We start from the raw sequence: 15,460 nt of genomic DNA, 5'->3' as shown, positions 1-15,460 counted from the left end.
TTGCTGGATTTTCTTGGTTGCTGTGCTCAGTGAAGGATAATAGAGATCCTCTCACAGCCGCAGGAATTTACCGGATACCATGCAGCTGTGGATAGGGACCACCAAACGCAGTGTACAAACATGAATCAAGGAACACAAGAGACACTGTAGACTGAATCAGCTGGAAAAATCAGCAGTCACAGAACATGTTATAAACCATCCTGAGCATAAAATACTGTTTGATAACACTGAAATTCTGGACCATGCCAAAATCTATCAGGTCAGAATGCACAGGGAAGCCATTGAAGTCCATAAACATCTGGATAATTTCAACCGGAAAGAAGAAACCCTTAAAGTGGACAAAGTTTGGCTACCAGTCCTGAAGAATAGCAAAATGAGGACTCAGCAAATGCAAATGGGAAACCACCCAGGGTCAGGGGCTTTTCCAGCAGATAATGATCACCAATTAGCAGACACTAATCCTCTTTGCATATCTTCCCACCCTAATGCCCTGCCATCAACAACAGAACAATACACAAATTAACATAGAATTTCCTCCAGACCCAGGGTCACACACTGTGTGTGTGTGTATATATATAGAGAGAGCTTTCTTCTAGGCCAGCATTCTCTGAAGATGCCAGCCACAGATGCTGGCGAAATGTGAGGAATAAACTCTTCTAGAACATGGCCACATAGCCCGAAAAACCCACAAAAAACTATGGATGCCAGCCATGAAAGCCCACCCACAAAAAAGGAGACACAAAAGACTACAGTAATTACAAAATCATTGCACTAATTTCCCATGCAAACAAAGTCATGCTTAAAATTATGCAACAAAGACTCTTACTATATATGGAGTGAGAAATGCTTGAAGTGCAAGCTGTATTCAAGAAAGGATTGGCACTAGGGATCACAGAGCAAACATATATTTGATAATAGAGTGCACCAGGGAATTCCAGAAGAAAAACTGCCTGTGCTTTGGCAACAGCAAAGCCTTTGACTGCATAGATCATGAAAAGCTATGGCTTGCACTAAGAGGAATGGGAGTGCCACAACATCTGATTGTCCTGATGTGTCACCTGTACTCAGGACAAGAGGCTACCATTAGAACAGGATATTGAGAAACAGAATGGTTCCCAGTCGGAAAAGGGATCATGCAAGGCTGCATACTAACACCCTGTTTATTCAGTCTATGCGCATAAAATATTGTACGCAGAATAGGCTTGGACTCAGAGGTCAGAGAAGTGAATATAAGAGGAAGGAACATTAACAGCCTAAGATATGCAGATGACACAATACTACTGGCATAAAAAAAGACCCAGAGCAATTATTGGAGAAGGTCAAGGAGGAAAGTGCCAAGGTAGACGTAATGCTAAACATTAAAAAACAAACAAAAATAATGACCATGGAAGATCTATGAGAATTCATCCTAGACAACAAGAAAATAGTCAGTGTTCCCATACCATGGTTCAAATATTGATCAGAACAGAGACACAGGCAGTCAAGAAATCAGAAGAAGACTAGGACTGGGAAGAGACACTATGAATGAACTGGACAACATCATAAAATGTAAAGTCATAACTTTGAACACTAAAGTGAGATCGTCAAAGCCATTGTATTCCCTCTCACCATGTATGGATGCGAGAGATGGACAGCAAAAAAATAAAAATAAAATAAATAAAATCAATTCATTTGAGATGTGGTGCTGGAAAAGAGTAGTGAGAATACGATAGATGGGGATTCTATAATAGATCAAGCCGGAACTCTCTCTGGAAGCCAGAATGATTAAACTGAGGCTCTACTTTGGCTGCATCATGACGAAAAAGAATCATTAGGACAATGATGCTAGGAAAGGTGGAGGGCAGGAGAAAGATAGGAAGACTGCATGCGGAAGACACAGGCCTGGGAAGTGTGGTTGAGGACAGGGGCTCTTGAGACGTCTCAGGGTCACCATGAATCAAAGGCTACTCAAGGGCAGAACAACAACATCAACAAAGGTAGCAAGTGAAACAGGAAAGGTACACTAGAAAAAAAAGCAGCTAAAGATGACGATTGCAGGTAAACTCAAGAGATGTTGCAGCTTGTTTTTGCTGACAAGGTCTCTGAAGTAGAAGTTGTAATGTGTCCCATGCCACCAGGGCTCTTTTGCAGAGAGTGGAAAGAATGCAAGTGGTGTGTTCTTTAGAAACCGATGAACATAATACATAACATTGTTTTTCTTCTTAGTAATCTAGCCTTCCAACACACTTCATCAGATACTGGCTCCACAACATCCATCTCATTTTATCCACCTCAGCATAAACTGTGCCTCTTTGGTTTCTACCAGATAGAAACTAACACAAAAATGTGAAGGGAAAGTAGAAAAAAGGAACCTCTTTGCTTCCTAAGGGGCTATCTCAGAATTCCTATACACTTCAGTAGAGCACTACTCAAATTTCCAATTGCTCATAAGAGATGCTACCTACAGCAGAAGCAACGTATGGCCTTAAATGTTTTGGCCTAGAATTCCCATCAGCTCTAGTTAATAAAGCCAATGAAAAGGGGTCATGGGAATTGCAGTTCAAAGTATGGAGGGACTCAGTTTTTCTTCCCTGCTCTACAGCAGAACACTCAACGTCCAGTTCTTCTCATTAATTCAGAATAATGAATGAAGCACATGAGCCCAGTGGTTAGGCTCATAATAATAAAGGCAGTGAGAACTGGGGAACAGAGAATATGACTAACTGATGACCCTTTACAACTATGTAAATAAAGCAATGTTGGAGATACCATCTACTCATGCTAATAATGGGAGGGACTTGGCGTGAATATAGTTGTCATCCTGGAAAGCAGACTATGCAGCATTATTATATTGCAATTCCTACGTATTTTTCCTTTCAGCTAGAGGCAACCTGTAATGTTCACCAATCCTTCTTCAACGACTGGTTTACTGGGCACTTGAATTTCCAGATTGAACACCAGTAAGTATTGATCTCTAAGAAGTGTCTTCTACATATCCAAGGCTCTCTTAATGATGAGAATCCTCATTTCTAAGGGAAAAGTCTAAATGTGTGAAACATTTCTATTGTGGTAAGCATTCTGGAGAAGCACTTGTTTGTGGCTTGTGCTCTGTTATATGAAATACCCAGTTGTAGCAGTTCCCAAATAAACAATTTGAAATCTACTTTCTTTTTAGTCTTTTCCCCAGAATGCCACGACACAACTTCTGGAAGGCAGCCCCTTTGGTGAAATCTTTGTGTGCCAAACATGGTATTGAGTACAAATGCAAGCCTCTGCTGACAGCCTTTGGAGATATCTTAAAGTATGTATCAAAGAAAAAACGCATAACAATGGATGATATCACACAACAGGTTTTGCAGCTCCAATCCGAAGTCACTCCTTGTCCAACCATGCAAATTCATGTTAAAATGTGGATTATCATACATGATTGTTTTCTATGGGGAGTACTTTAGAGCGAGATCCAAAGTCAATCCAAAGTGACTCCTGATTTTTGTGAATTCGGTAACAACCAAATTCACAAAAATTATTTCCAAGCTCACTTCGATTTCAATCCAAATTGGTCTGGTGTGGAATGCAACTTTGCTTCTGTCCTGGTACACCCCCCCAAACCTCCAAGGTGGCAAATTTCCCATGATGCAGTGCTTCAATTTTGCTACATTTGCTTCCGGTACTCCTTCAAGAATAGAGAATGAATAATAATAATAATAATAATAATAATAATAATTTATTTCCTGCCTCTCCTCAAGGCTGGAGGCAGGGTACCCAAAGGAGAACAGGGCACTGCAAAATAATAATAATAATAAGGCTCAATGTATCACGACACTACAGTCCCCAGAACTCCATAGCACTGAGCCAGGACAGTTAAAGTGGAGTCAAATCGGATTATTTCCCAGTGCAGATGCAACCTAAGAGAAGGCAACTGTTACAAAGGGAAGGAGAGTGGATTGGATGCAGGGAAGTGGTACTTTAGGGAGCATGGAGAATAAAGGAAACCGGGTCATTTCTGCACTCCTCCAAAATGGGTCTTCTTCAGATCCAAAGGATTTACTCCCAAGTAAAGCTGCAGCTTCTACACTAATTATTTTGCAGCGAAAGAATTTTTTATTAATAATAATAGTAATGTTTCAATAATAATAATAATAATAATAATAATAATAATAATAAATGCTTGGAGGCTCTGACATGGAGGATAGATGTAGATGTGGCTGAAATGGATAATGACAGGAGGATAGATGTAGATGTGGCTGAAATGGATGAGGAGAATGACAGGAGGATAGATGTGGATGTGGCTGAAATGGATGAGGAGAATGACAGGAGGATGTAGATGTGGCTGAAATGGATGGGGGCTCTGACACGGAGGACCCGTTTGGATTTGGTTGCCAGGGATGGGGAAATAGAAGGCAAGAAGAAACGTGAAGCAGTCATTCCCGTGAGGCTAGCATTCCCGAGAAAGTGGAACCAGGCTCCCTTCTTCACCCCAGAAGTGCAAAGATTCACGATGCATTCAGAGCCCCGCTGAGCATACGCAAGGGTGCCAATTCGAATTGGTGACTCCGCATGGTTTGTAGTGGTGTGATAATTTATTTTGCACTCACTTCACTTTGCCACAAGAATGAACACAATTCTGCTCTTCCCCTGAGATAATTCATCACGTGAATTGCCTTGGATTTGAATTGACTCTGCTTCCCCTTCACTTCGAATTTGCTTTGGATTTTAGTTCAAATTTCACATGTGATAAACTCCATAAAAAGTGTACAAGTACAGTAAGGATGACTTAAGAACAGATTTGATTATCCCTTATCTGAAATCCAAAATACTCCAAAACTCAAAATGCCTATGAGTGGTAGAAATGGGCACACCTTTGTTTTCTGATGGCTCAGTGCAACAAACTTTATTTCATGCACAAAATTATTGAAAATATTGTGTACAAAGTTACTTTCATGCTGTATGTAGAGATCTTGTAGCACCTCAAAGGTGCTAGAAGATCTCTCTGCATACTGATTCTATAGACTAACATGCTATATCTTTGAATTCTACCCCTTTCAGGATGTATGTAGAAGGTATTTACAAAGAATAAACAACTTCATATTTAGATTTGGGTCCCATCTCCAAGATATCTCATGTTGGAATATATGCAAATATTCCAACATTCCACCTCCCCCCGCAACACTTCTGCTCCCAAGCATTTCAGATAAGGGATGTTCAACCTGTAGTTTGTTGTTGTTTTATGTTCCAGTCATTTCTGACTTATGGTAGTCCTAAGGCTAACCTATCACAGGGTTATCTTGCAAGATTTGTTCAGAGGGAGTTCTTCAATGTCTACTTCTGAGACTGAGAAAGTGTGACTTGCCCAGGATGAGTCAATGGGTTTCCATGACCAAACAGGAATTCAAACTATGCCCTCCCAAGGTCTAGACCAGGGGTAAGCAACCTTTTTGAGCCGGGGGCCACGTTGCTGTCCCTCAGACAACTGGGGGGCCGAAGCCAAAAAATAAATAATTAAATAATTTTTTAAAAATTTAAATAAATAAATAAACCGGGACAAATGTAGGACAAAATTTTCAAATGGTGGACACTTTTTTTAAAAAAGTGCAGGACACGTGAAAAAATTTGCTGATCTTTTTAAAAATGTTAATATAAATGCATGTTTCTGAGGCTTCTATAGACAATTGCCCTCCAAAGGCCCTGGTGGCAATCGGCAGCAGAACCGGGCTGGGGCCGGTCCCAAGGCCCTGCCGGGCCGCATCCGGCCCGCGAGCTGCAGGTTGCCTAGCCCAACATTTCAATCACACCACACTGGCTCTTTTATCATTTATAGCAGGGATGGGAAACATTTTTCATCCTTTGGTTGAAATTCTACTTCAAATACAACATTTCGGTACTGAGTGGGAATAAATAGTACTGTAGTTCTCACTACCAAGGATCTGGATTGTTGTGACATCACAAAAAAGATGCAGTCGGTGACCTGGTGCAAAATCCACTGGCTCAAGTGGATTTTTGGTGCCCCCCCCCCCCAAACTGCACTGAGTGCAATCGGAAGAAGTGTTAATGCCTCTGATATAACCCAGGTTCCACACTGGGTTATTTCGTAGTGTGAATGAGCACATAAGGTATTCCCCTTTGACAAGGTTGTCAAGTTGTGTCCGACTGTAGGGGGCAGTCCTCAATCTCCATTATTAAGCCAAAGAGCCAGCATTGTGAAAGATGACTGTAGACATGGGGCCAGCATGACTGTACAGAATGCCTTTACCAAGCATACAAAAACACATTTAAGTTTCTTTGCATGTACTCAGCAGTAAGTTTCAGTGCAAAAATTTGTTTGCCAAACACAGCTCAGATCCATGCTGCAGCTCTGCATACAAAGTTAATTTCTTTTCTTTTTTTCTTGTCACTGCAGGGCCTTGAAGGATTCTGGAGAAATCTGGTTGGATGCCTACCTGCATAAGTAAGAGGTGCTGACTTGGCAGAGAATGAGGCCTTTAGCACGATGAAGACATACCTCTTACCAGAATGCTTATATTATTTTCTCTGTCTGAATTTTTTTCTTATTTATAATAAACTATTTCAACATACTCTGGCCAGAATGCTGTTAAAGTCTTCTGTATATGTGAATGTGCTGGCGTATACATGAGCATGCATAGGTTCCTTAACTGTTTACAGTCAAGAGACAAATGGCAAATACAATCAAGGGAAATGGGGGATTTATGCCAAGATCTCTTTTTTGATAGATTTATATGCAGAACATTTACACATAAAACTTGTACCAGCAATTTATAAAAACAGCAACTTATACATATGCCCCCTGTGAAATCTGAAAACAAGAGAATATTGTGAATCCACAACTCCCTTTATTTTAATGTTTTTTCATTATTTATACTTCTGGTTGAAGAATTGTAATGAAAAGCAAAAATATATCCCTGTGTATTTAATGAATGTGCTTTTAAAATACACAGGTTGTAAATAAACTGCTTTCAGAACAAGATTAAAATATTCAGATTTAAATAAAACATTGCTGTCATCAGTATCACCATAGTTGCACAAAGAAAACTTCCTGTTCTCAATACCACAGCATCAGCACTACATATATTTTTTCTCAGAACATCGATACTGTCCTGCCAAATCAACTCTATTTTTAAGTATTGCCTAATACATATTAGGTATTATACAGCAGATGTACATAAACAGCTTAATGTTTAATAAAGCAGCAGCAACCATGTATTACCTGTTTGAACAGTACTGTAAAGAAATGCTTGCCTTAAAGCTTCCCTTCAACAGCCATTTTTATTGCTCATAATAATCCTAAGGTGTGGATAAGGGAGGCTCCACCTGTTCCTTCCATCTCTCTTGTTGAAAACAAGAGATGACCAAAAACCCTAGAGATTTAAAGTTACTTAGGACTTCAATTAACTATAGTAACAAAAGCTTTCATGATACAAAATGTATGATGTGATGCAATCATAAGCACTAATTCATTCATGACGCTGTCTGGAATATACATTATTTTATTTATTAATTTAATGGATTTGTATTCTGCCTTTCTCCCAAAATGGGATTCAAGGTGGCTATAAACTGACATTGAAGGCAAATTAATTGAAATGGTGCTATCTCCCAAATACTATTTTGCTTTCCTTCTGTTTTGAACAATATAGGCTGGAATAGTTGCAGAATTTCAGATGTGTAAGCACTATAGTTTCATGGCTACACAGTGACTCTCGGGCCAACACACTCAGTCTCTACTTATCAGGAAGCAGCCATTGTGATCAACAGAGGTCCATCCTCCGACTGCTTTGAAAGCAACCGAGTGGAGTTCCCATCCCTTTCCATGAGCAATCTCCGCTGCACCAGGCAGGGGAAGGTCCCTGTCACAATCACTCTTTGCACCAGAGATTGCTCACCCAAAGGGGGTTGGAAATGTCAGTCAGCTGCTTCCCAAGGGAACAAACTGCTGCTTACCAGTAAGCAGGCATCGGGGTATGTCACAGTCCTTATGTAAGGATGGGAACATATAGGGATCACAAACACCAAACTGTTACAAATTGATCATTCTAGGGCTGCTGCCACACTGCAGAAATAAAGCAGTTTGACACCACTTTAACTGCCATGACTCAGTGCTATGGATTTCTGTGATTTGTAGTTTGACAGGGCACCAGAGCTCTGACAAGGCTGGATAAATATTCCACAAAACTACACAACAGGATTCCAGTCATAATCTTGAATGCTCTCCAAAAATGAAATTGAATACTTCCTCCCTGAAACAGTCAGGGTTTTAGATTTCCCCACTGCTGTACAAAACATGTTTACTGAACTTGCAACCACACCAAATAAAACTACCGTTATGTCTTTTTGTCTACCGGAATGTGTAGAAAAAGGCAGCTATTCTAATGTGTGAAAAAACTAGATAGTTATACGTCTTTTCAAAAAATTCAAAGAAGTCTTCCTTTAGCCTATGTTAGTTTTATATATATGGTTTACAAGGAAGGTGATGCCACTGGTCAATAAATCAAACTTTTAATATGCCATCTGATATACCAGACTAACACAAATATGTTTCTAAGGGGCTAAACAGCTTCAGCTGGCTATGGGCTGTTTGGGGACATGGCCTTCAGATCCCTCCCACCGCAATGCTGCCCCAAGCCAGCGTCACGCCACCCGCCATACCAGATGGCAGACAGTGCTGTGGCACTCTGGCATTCACATGTCACACAAGCGCTGAAAAGCTGGCAACACGGCAGAAAAGCTGTCCTTTTTCCCGGCCCCAAAAGGAACAGCATTTTGTTGCTTCCTTTCGAGCTGGAAAAATGCTGGACTGCGGCTGCAGTGTGCGATTGCTGAGGTCCCAGTTTGGCACTCAAAAGGGTAGTGTCAAGCTGTACCAGCCCTAAATTTTATTAAGCCAGAGCAAGTGGAAAGCCTCATAAAATGCGGAGGATATTTTCTAGTATTTCTAGTTGCTCCATTTAATGTTCACATCCGACTATTCATTTAAAAAAAAAATCCTTACAAAATAAACACCTGATTCAGTTTCTCACTAGTTTATATAACAGTTTTTTAGGTGACAAATGTAGACTGTATAATCAGAACAAGCGAGAAGACGAGTGTCTTGTTGTTCTGCAGTAATTCTACCAGACATGTAATTGTACATCTTTGATAAATTTCTCATTTGATAGAAATTCTTCATTTTTGTACACTTAAGATTATAATGTGGATATGATCTAGCAACACTGTACTCAGCCTCAAAAAATTCTATATGAAATGAACTACACAGAAGAAGCAAAAGTGGTCATCAATATTTATTGAAATCTACAAATCAAAACTAAAGTCATGTCAGTGTAGCACATCTAGCAAAGACAGACTAAGCCTCCTACTATAGACGGCTGATGGTTTACAGCATTCAGAGGCAGGACCAACACAATCTAGATTCCTTGAGAGAAGTACCTACAGTCATCTTCACAAGATCTGTGTCCAGTAATCAGCAGTGTCGAACATTTTGTCGGCAAAAGCAATCTTGCACATGCATCAGTTTAGCTTGAACTGAAGGCCTGGCAATAGCTGCACAGTTTTTGGGTACTGCAGACCTACAGTAAGTTAGAGCTGTGTTGGCAGTTTACTATGGATCCAGTGGGAGGGGAGTAACAGAGTTTTAAAAAATAATGTTTACTTTCCTCTCTTGAACTTTGATGTTGCAGCACCACTGCCCTTTGCTTTCTTCTTGGCAGATCCCTTGGGTTCTGGCTCTTTGCGCTTGGCTGAAGTGATGGAACCTGTGATCTTGAAGAAGTCATCAAGTCGGCCCTGAGTGCTACCCTGGCGACTCTTGTTGAGTCTCTTGATTCCATTATGGATTCTTTCTTCATTGAACTGCTTCTCCCCACACATGAAACTAATAAGCCCTTCTTCATCTGGTTCAGTCCATTTCAGCTCCACAGTGTCTGGGTCAATGACTTCAGGCTCCAAGAAGAGCTGTTGGGCCTCTTTGTGCAGCCAGTTCTCAGGCAGCGAGTATTTCTTGGTATCTATCTGTTGAATGATCTTTTCTATGCTTTTGTGCTGCTTGATGAGCTCCACAGCACGCTTGGGTCCAATACCACGAATGCTCTCACAGTAGTCACAACCCAGCAATATGCAAAGATCCACAAACTCCTTGTGAGTCAGGCTCATATCCTGAAGAATACGGTTCAGGTGGAATTCCTGAATGGGCAGTTTTTTTGCCTCACTGGCTGTAAGATGTCGCATTAGTACAGGGCTACCAAAGGTCAAGCAGTCCATATCCTCTGTTGCAGCTGCATACACCTTGCTAGCTTTCACCAGGGCAGCACAGCTAGCTTCAGCTTCACCAGGTGCATCCACATAGGGGATGCCCATCAAGGTCAGCAGCTTTTTGCATTCATCATTGTGCTGCTTGGTCACCTTAACTAACCTTTTGCTGAACTTTTCTACATTTTCCTCCTCCCCTGCCTCTTTGGCCTCTTGCAGCTGCTTCTCTGCTTCAGTTCTCCGCTCAGTGCGCTTAGCCAATTCACCAGATTTCAACTCTGGGGGTTTGCCATCGAAGACATAGACAGGCTTGATGCCATTTTCCACCATGCGGATGGTGCGGTAGAACATACCCATCAGGTGGCTTGTGGTCTCACCTTCTTCATTTTGTAGCATATCAGCCCCTTGTCGTACAGCAATCAGGAACTGGTAAATACTCATAGAAGCATCAATGGCCACCTTCCGACCAAAATAACTCTTAATGTCATTCTCTCGGATGGCAGCAGGAGCGATGTCTGCAATCAGTTTGGCCAAACCGTGGATTCCCATCTTAGTAACAAAACTGGAGGTTAAATCTGACTCTGGAGTGATAAACAGGAAAAACCTAGGAAGTAAAACAACAGATATGAACACAAAAGTTTAAGCAAGCAAGTTATTTTGTAATAGGATTGGGCTATACTCTTCTTGCAGTTTCTTAAAAATTATCAGTACTGTAGTTAATGAACTCTATTGGTCAATTGATTGTGCACAACTGGATTAAGTGACACTTTAAGAAGCTGAAGGAAAAATATGTAAGTAAGTAAAATTTTATTTATATACCGCCTTTCTCAGACCAAGGTGGTTTCCAACATTCCACATAACAATATAAAATCACAAAAAAACATAACATTAAAACCTTGTACAATAAAAACAATAAAAACCACAACTCATGCCAGCTTGACATGCTGACGAAGGGGGCGAGGAGAGAATACTTCAGGGGTCAGGGGTAAGCCTGCTCAAATAGGAATGTTTTTAACCCCTTCCTAAACTGAGTAAGGGAGGCGGCCGAGCGGAGCTCAAAGGGCAGCGCGTTCCAGAGGCTGGGGGCCGAGATGGAGAAGGCCCTCCTAGTAGTGGCAACTAATCTGGCCTCTGGAACCCTTAACAATTGCTGCCTGGTTGATCTGAGTGTGCGGGGCGGATTGTACGGAGAGAGACAGTCCTCTAAGTACCCCGGGCCCAAGCCATTTAGGGCTTTATAGGTAACAACCAACACCTTGTATTGCGCCTGGAAGCGAATAGGCAGCCAATGAAGGTCTTTTAAGACTGGTGTTATATTGCTGGTTCTAGATGTTTTAGTGACCGGCCTTGCTGCCATATTCTGTACTAATTGTAGCTTCCGGGTATGGTACAAGGGTTGCCCCATGTAGAGTGCATTGCAGAAATCCAAGCGAGAGGTTACCAGAGCATGTACCACCGTTTCTAGGTCGCTCTGGCCCAGGTAGGGACGCAGTTGGCGTATCAGCCAAAGCTGATAACAGGTGCTCCTGACTGTCGCACTCACCTGAGATGTAAGGTGAAGCAGCGAGTCAAGGAGCACCCCCAAACTGCGTATCGAGTCCTTCACAGGAAGCGTGATCCCGTTTAGGACAGGTGGAACCACCGCCTTTCCTGGGCCAGGGGAACCCATCACGAGTACTTCCGTTTTCTCTGGATTCAAGATGAGTCTGTTTTCCTTCATCCAGCCCATTACCGACTCCAGACAGGCCACGAGAGGAGAGATGCCATCCCCTGTCACTGCATCAGTCGGAGACATAGAGAAGACTATTTGGGTGTCATCAGCGTACTGATAACCCCGCGCCCCATGTCTCCGGATGATCTCTCCCAGCGGTTTCATGTAAATGTTAAAAAGCATGGGAGACAAAATGGCTCCTTGAGGGACCCCAGATGTAAGGGCCCTTCTGTCGGAGCACATGTCCCCCAGCTGCACAATCTGGAACCTTCCCGAGAGGTAGGATCGAAACCACTGGCGTGCAGTGCCCCCGATTCCCAACTCTTCCAGGCGCTCCAGAAGGATACCATGGTCTATGGTATCGAAAGCCGCTGAGATGTCTAAGAGCACTAACAGGGACATGCTACCCCTGTCCATGCCCAGACGGAGATCATCGACCAAGGCGACCATAGCAGTCTCAACCCCGTAACCCGCCCGAAAGCCGGTTTGAAATGGGTCTAGATAATCCGTTTCATCCAAGATCGATTGAAGCTGGATTGCAACCGCCCTCTCGATCACCTTCCCTAAAAATGGCAATAGCGAGACTGGCCGATAATTGTTATGCATCAGGAGGTCAAGGGAGGGCTTTTTGAGCAGAGGTTCTACCGTGGCCAATTTTAAGCTCGATGGCAATTGCCCATCCCTCAGAGATGTATTAATAATCCGGTGTAACATTAGAGTTACTACCGGTCCCCCCTGAGCCGCTAGCCATGAGGGACAGGGATCGAGGGAGCAGGTTGTCTTCCTAACACTTCTAAGGATCTTGTCCACATCCTCAGTACTCACCGACTCAAAATGATCCAGTATAACCGAGACCACGGAGGCTCTGGACACCTCTATTCTGGTTTCTGCTCTAACGCTGGCATCGAGACCTTCCCTTATCCGAGAGGTTTTATCCGCGAAGAAGTTGTTAAATTGGTCACAGCAGGCCTTAGTTGGTTCAAGGATCGGGTTCAGGGCAGGAGGGAGCTAAGTTAGTTCCCTCACCACCCTGAACAACTCTGCTGGACGCGACTCTGCGGACGCGATACGTGTGCCAAAGAACGATTCCTTTGCTGCATCTATCGCCTCTCCATAGTCCTTCAAAAGACAGTCTAGGAGAGCCTTGTCGGATAAGCGCTGGTGTTTCCGCCAGACACGCTCTAGCCGTCGCAGCACCCGCTTCCTTGCCCGGAGATCTTCCGTGTACCAGGCCTTCTTTTTGGAAGCAGGCCTGAGAGGACGCTTGGGAGCGATACTGTGTATAGCCCTGGAGAGATCAGTGTCCCAGATGGTAGTCAGGGCATCAACAGAATCGCCGTCATTTCCAACCATATACCCCTCTAGGGCTTCCTGGAACCTTGTGGGTTCCATCAGCCTTTGAGGGTGGACCATTCGAATAGGTCCGCCTCCCCCGGGAGGGATCTGGGTAGATGCCCTGATTTTTGCCTCTACCAGAAAATGATCCGTCCATGACAGGGGGGAAATATTTGATATTTCCGCCCATGGAATTTCCATGTCCGAAATACTTCTCTGCTAGGAAAGGTTTTGGTACACTATTTGAAATAGAAAACAGATTGGTTAAGTGAGGGCTACAGATCACCAGATAGGTGGCTACTGCTAGGACACAGATGCATAACTGATTCCCATTGTGGGCGAAAGGTGGAATATAAACCACTGGAAACTAAAACTCTTGAAACAAAAAATAATTTACTTGCAGCATTTGGGATCATTAGACTTCTTCCAAAGAGGAAAAGAAGGCAGCTTGGACACATACCTGCTTTTCATCATTCTGCCCATTGCAAAAGGTTCCTGCCTCTTCCTTCACCCCAATTCCCAATATAGTTAAGGGTTTGGAAAAAATATCCTAACAGTTGGGAAGAATTAAACTCCCTTATTTTAAGTAGGCTTGCAAAACCTTTTATTGGTAAAGCAGCTGTCCCTGGCTTGGTATTGCCTAGTTTTGATGGAGTACCGCCCCTGTCCCCAACTGGGATGGCTGCGAGGTTTGGGGGTGAGGCAGGAGATCAAACATCCTTCAGCGCTGGGCTAATCCCAGTCTGTGCAGCAGGTGGACTGCCAGGAACATCCTACTCTACCTATAAATGCAACACATCCACAAGGCAGGGAAGGGTCTCTGTTAGCAGGCAGGGGGAATGAAATAACCGGCCCTTTAGGACTAGGCAGTATAAGCTGGCACTTTGGGGTGTTAGCAGAAGGTCAAGATAAAAGGGCTTTATGTGAATTAATCAGAGACAGGCCTCTGTTCCCTTTAAAATGCCTTAGGCTGGGACTGTAAAGCCCAGCACAAGGCTTACCAAGGAGGGCAAAAAGGAGAGTTTTAATGTCTGTTGACTTAAACCGAACATTAGGGACTGTTGGCAGATGTGAACACGGCGGTGCCTCCCCAAGAAGAACCCGACCCCTTCTGACATTTGCTTTCAGCCCCCCAACCTTTTTGCATTGCAGCAGCTTAAAACTACTGTGCAGCTCAGCTTTTAGAAACACGGTGCAGGCTGGGAAGAAAAGGGGGACAAAGCAACCCAGGGAATGCGAATAGAGCAAAGGGAAGAGAGTTGGGGCATCTCCTCATGTTCTGCAACGCTAGGAGTGCTTTCACCCGAGGAGGGGCCCTGGGTCCAGGGCGGGCCACTCCGGGCACACGGAGCCAAGAAGGGCCTAGGCAGCCGCATCTCTGCCACTTGGGTCCAGAATCCCCTGGCTCTGGCTGAGTGCTGGGGGATGCTGGGAACTGCAGTCTCTCGAGGCCCCGGCGCTCTCTGGCAGAACTAGGCACTGAGCGGGGCAGTCAGGGCGGCCTCAGGCTCCTGGAGCGTTTCTGGGGCGTGTCTGGACCTCCTTGGGATGAGGCCAGAGGGGCCTAAGAAGGCAATGGCTGGCCTCTGAACAGCTGGGCTGCTGTGAGCCCCAGGACAGAGACAGCCAGCCTCACGGAACAGGAGCGGACTCAGCGCAGGAGTACAACCCTGTGACCTTGGGCAAGGAGTCACGCTCTCTCAGCCTCTTCAGGGGAAGGAGGCCATGCCGAGCCTCCCTCTGAAGAGACCTTGCCAAGAAACCCCAAAGAATAATGATGATGATGACGGTTCCCTTCGGAGGTTTTAAGGGCTAACATTCCCGAACCTCCCTCCCTCCGCCCGGCCCCGGACCTTTCCCGGCCCAGGCATGCGCCCTCGCCCGCCCTCGCGACCCACCTGCCCGCCGCGCGCCAGGTGAAGCTGACAAGAACAAAACAGTATAAGCCTGGGCCGAAGGGCTCAACGTCTCCGCTCGCGCCCTTTCCCTCTCCGCTTTGGCGCCTTCAATCTCGCGCCCTCCCTCAAGCTGGGCGGGTGTGTAGTATAGACCAGAAAAGCTTCCGCGCCTGCTGGGGAATGTAGTTTCTTTTCTAACCTCTTCGCGTTCACGGGTGGCTGAACGCACTACAATTCCCGTCAGCCTCTTGGAGCGAGCGAGAGAGACGGGGGAGCGAGAAGG

At 44.2% G+C, this 15,460-nt stretch overlaps 2 protein-coding genes across 5 annotated transcripts in view; one reads left to right on the top strand and one right to left on the bottom strand.

Annotated features, from left to right (window-relative positions):
* LOC149314264 (acyl-CoA (8-3)-desaturase-like) overlaps positions 1 to 6,487 on the top strand; it is a 49,849-nt gene extending 43,362 nt beyond the window's left edge. The window contains exons 10-12 of the mRNA XM_089523085.1: positions 2,860 to 2,939; positions 3,155 to 3,280; positions 6,377 to 6,487. Of these exons, the coding sequence (XP_089379211.1) occupies positions 2,860 to 2,939; positions 3,155 to 3,280; positions 6,377 to 6,428 (258 nt within the window). The 3' untranslated portion in view covers positions 6,429 to 6,487. The remainder of the gene's footprint in view (positions 1 to 2,859; positions 2,940 to 3,154; positions 3,281 to 6,376) is intronic.
* A 2,769-nt stretch (positions 6,488 to 9,256) lies between these two features.
* FEN1 (flap structure-specific endonuclease 1) lies at positions 9,257 to 15,433 on the bottom strand. Of its 4 annotated transcripts, none has more exons than XM_089520756.1 (2): positions 15,377 to 15,433; positions 9,257 to 10,837 (listed from the first exon to the last, which is right to left on the bottom strand). In XM_089520756.1, the coding sequence occupies exon 2, from the start codon at positions 10,780 to 10,782 to the stop codon at positions 9,634 to 9,636; it is 1,149 nt and encodes a 382-aa protein (XP_089376882.1). In that variant the 5' UTR covers positions 10,783 to 10,837; positions 15,377 to 15,433; the 3' UTR covers positions 9,257 to 9,633. The 4 variants fall into 4 exon arrangements, with proteins under 4 accessions (XP_089376882.1, XP_089376881.1, XP_089376879.1 ...); XM_089520755.1 differs by lacking the exon at positions 15,377 to 15,433 and adding an exon at positions 15,178 to 15,341; XM_089520753.1 differs by lacking the exon at positions 15,377 to 15,433 and adding an exon at positions 13,677 to 14,571.
* Between the last annotated feature and the right edge of the window lie 27 nt (positions 15,434 to 15,460).

This window comes from Sceloporus occidentalis, unplaced genomic scaffold, assembly GCF_023333645.1.
Source record: "Sceloporus occidentalis isolate IW3139 unplaced genomic scaffold, rSceOcc1.0.p SCAF_4, whole genome shotgun sequence".
NCBI classification, from domain to species: Eukaryota; Metazoa; Chordata; class Lepidosauria; order Squamata; family Phrynosomatidae; genus Sceloporus; species Sceloporus occidentalis.
Note: the sequence above shows the minus strand (reverse complement) of the source record. Positions and strands in the feature narration are given on the sequence as shown.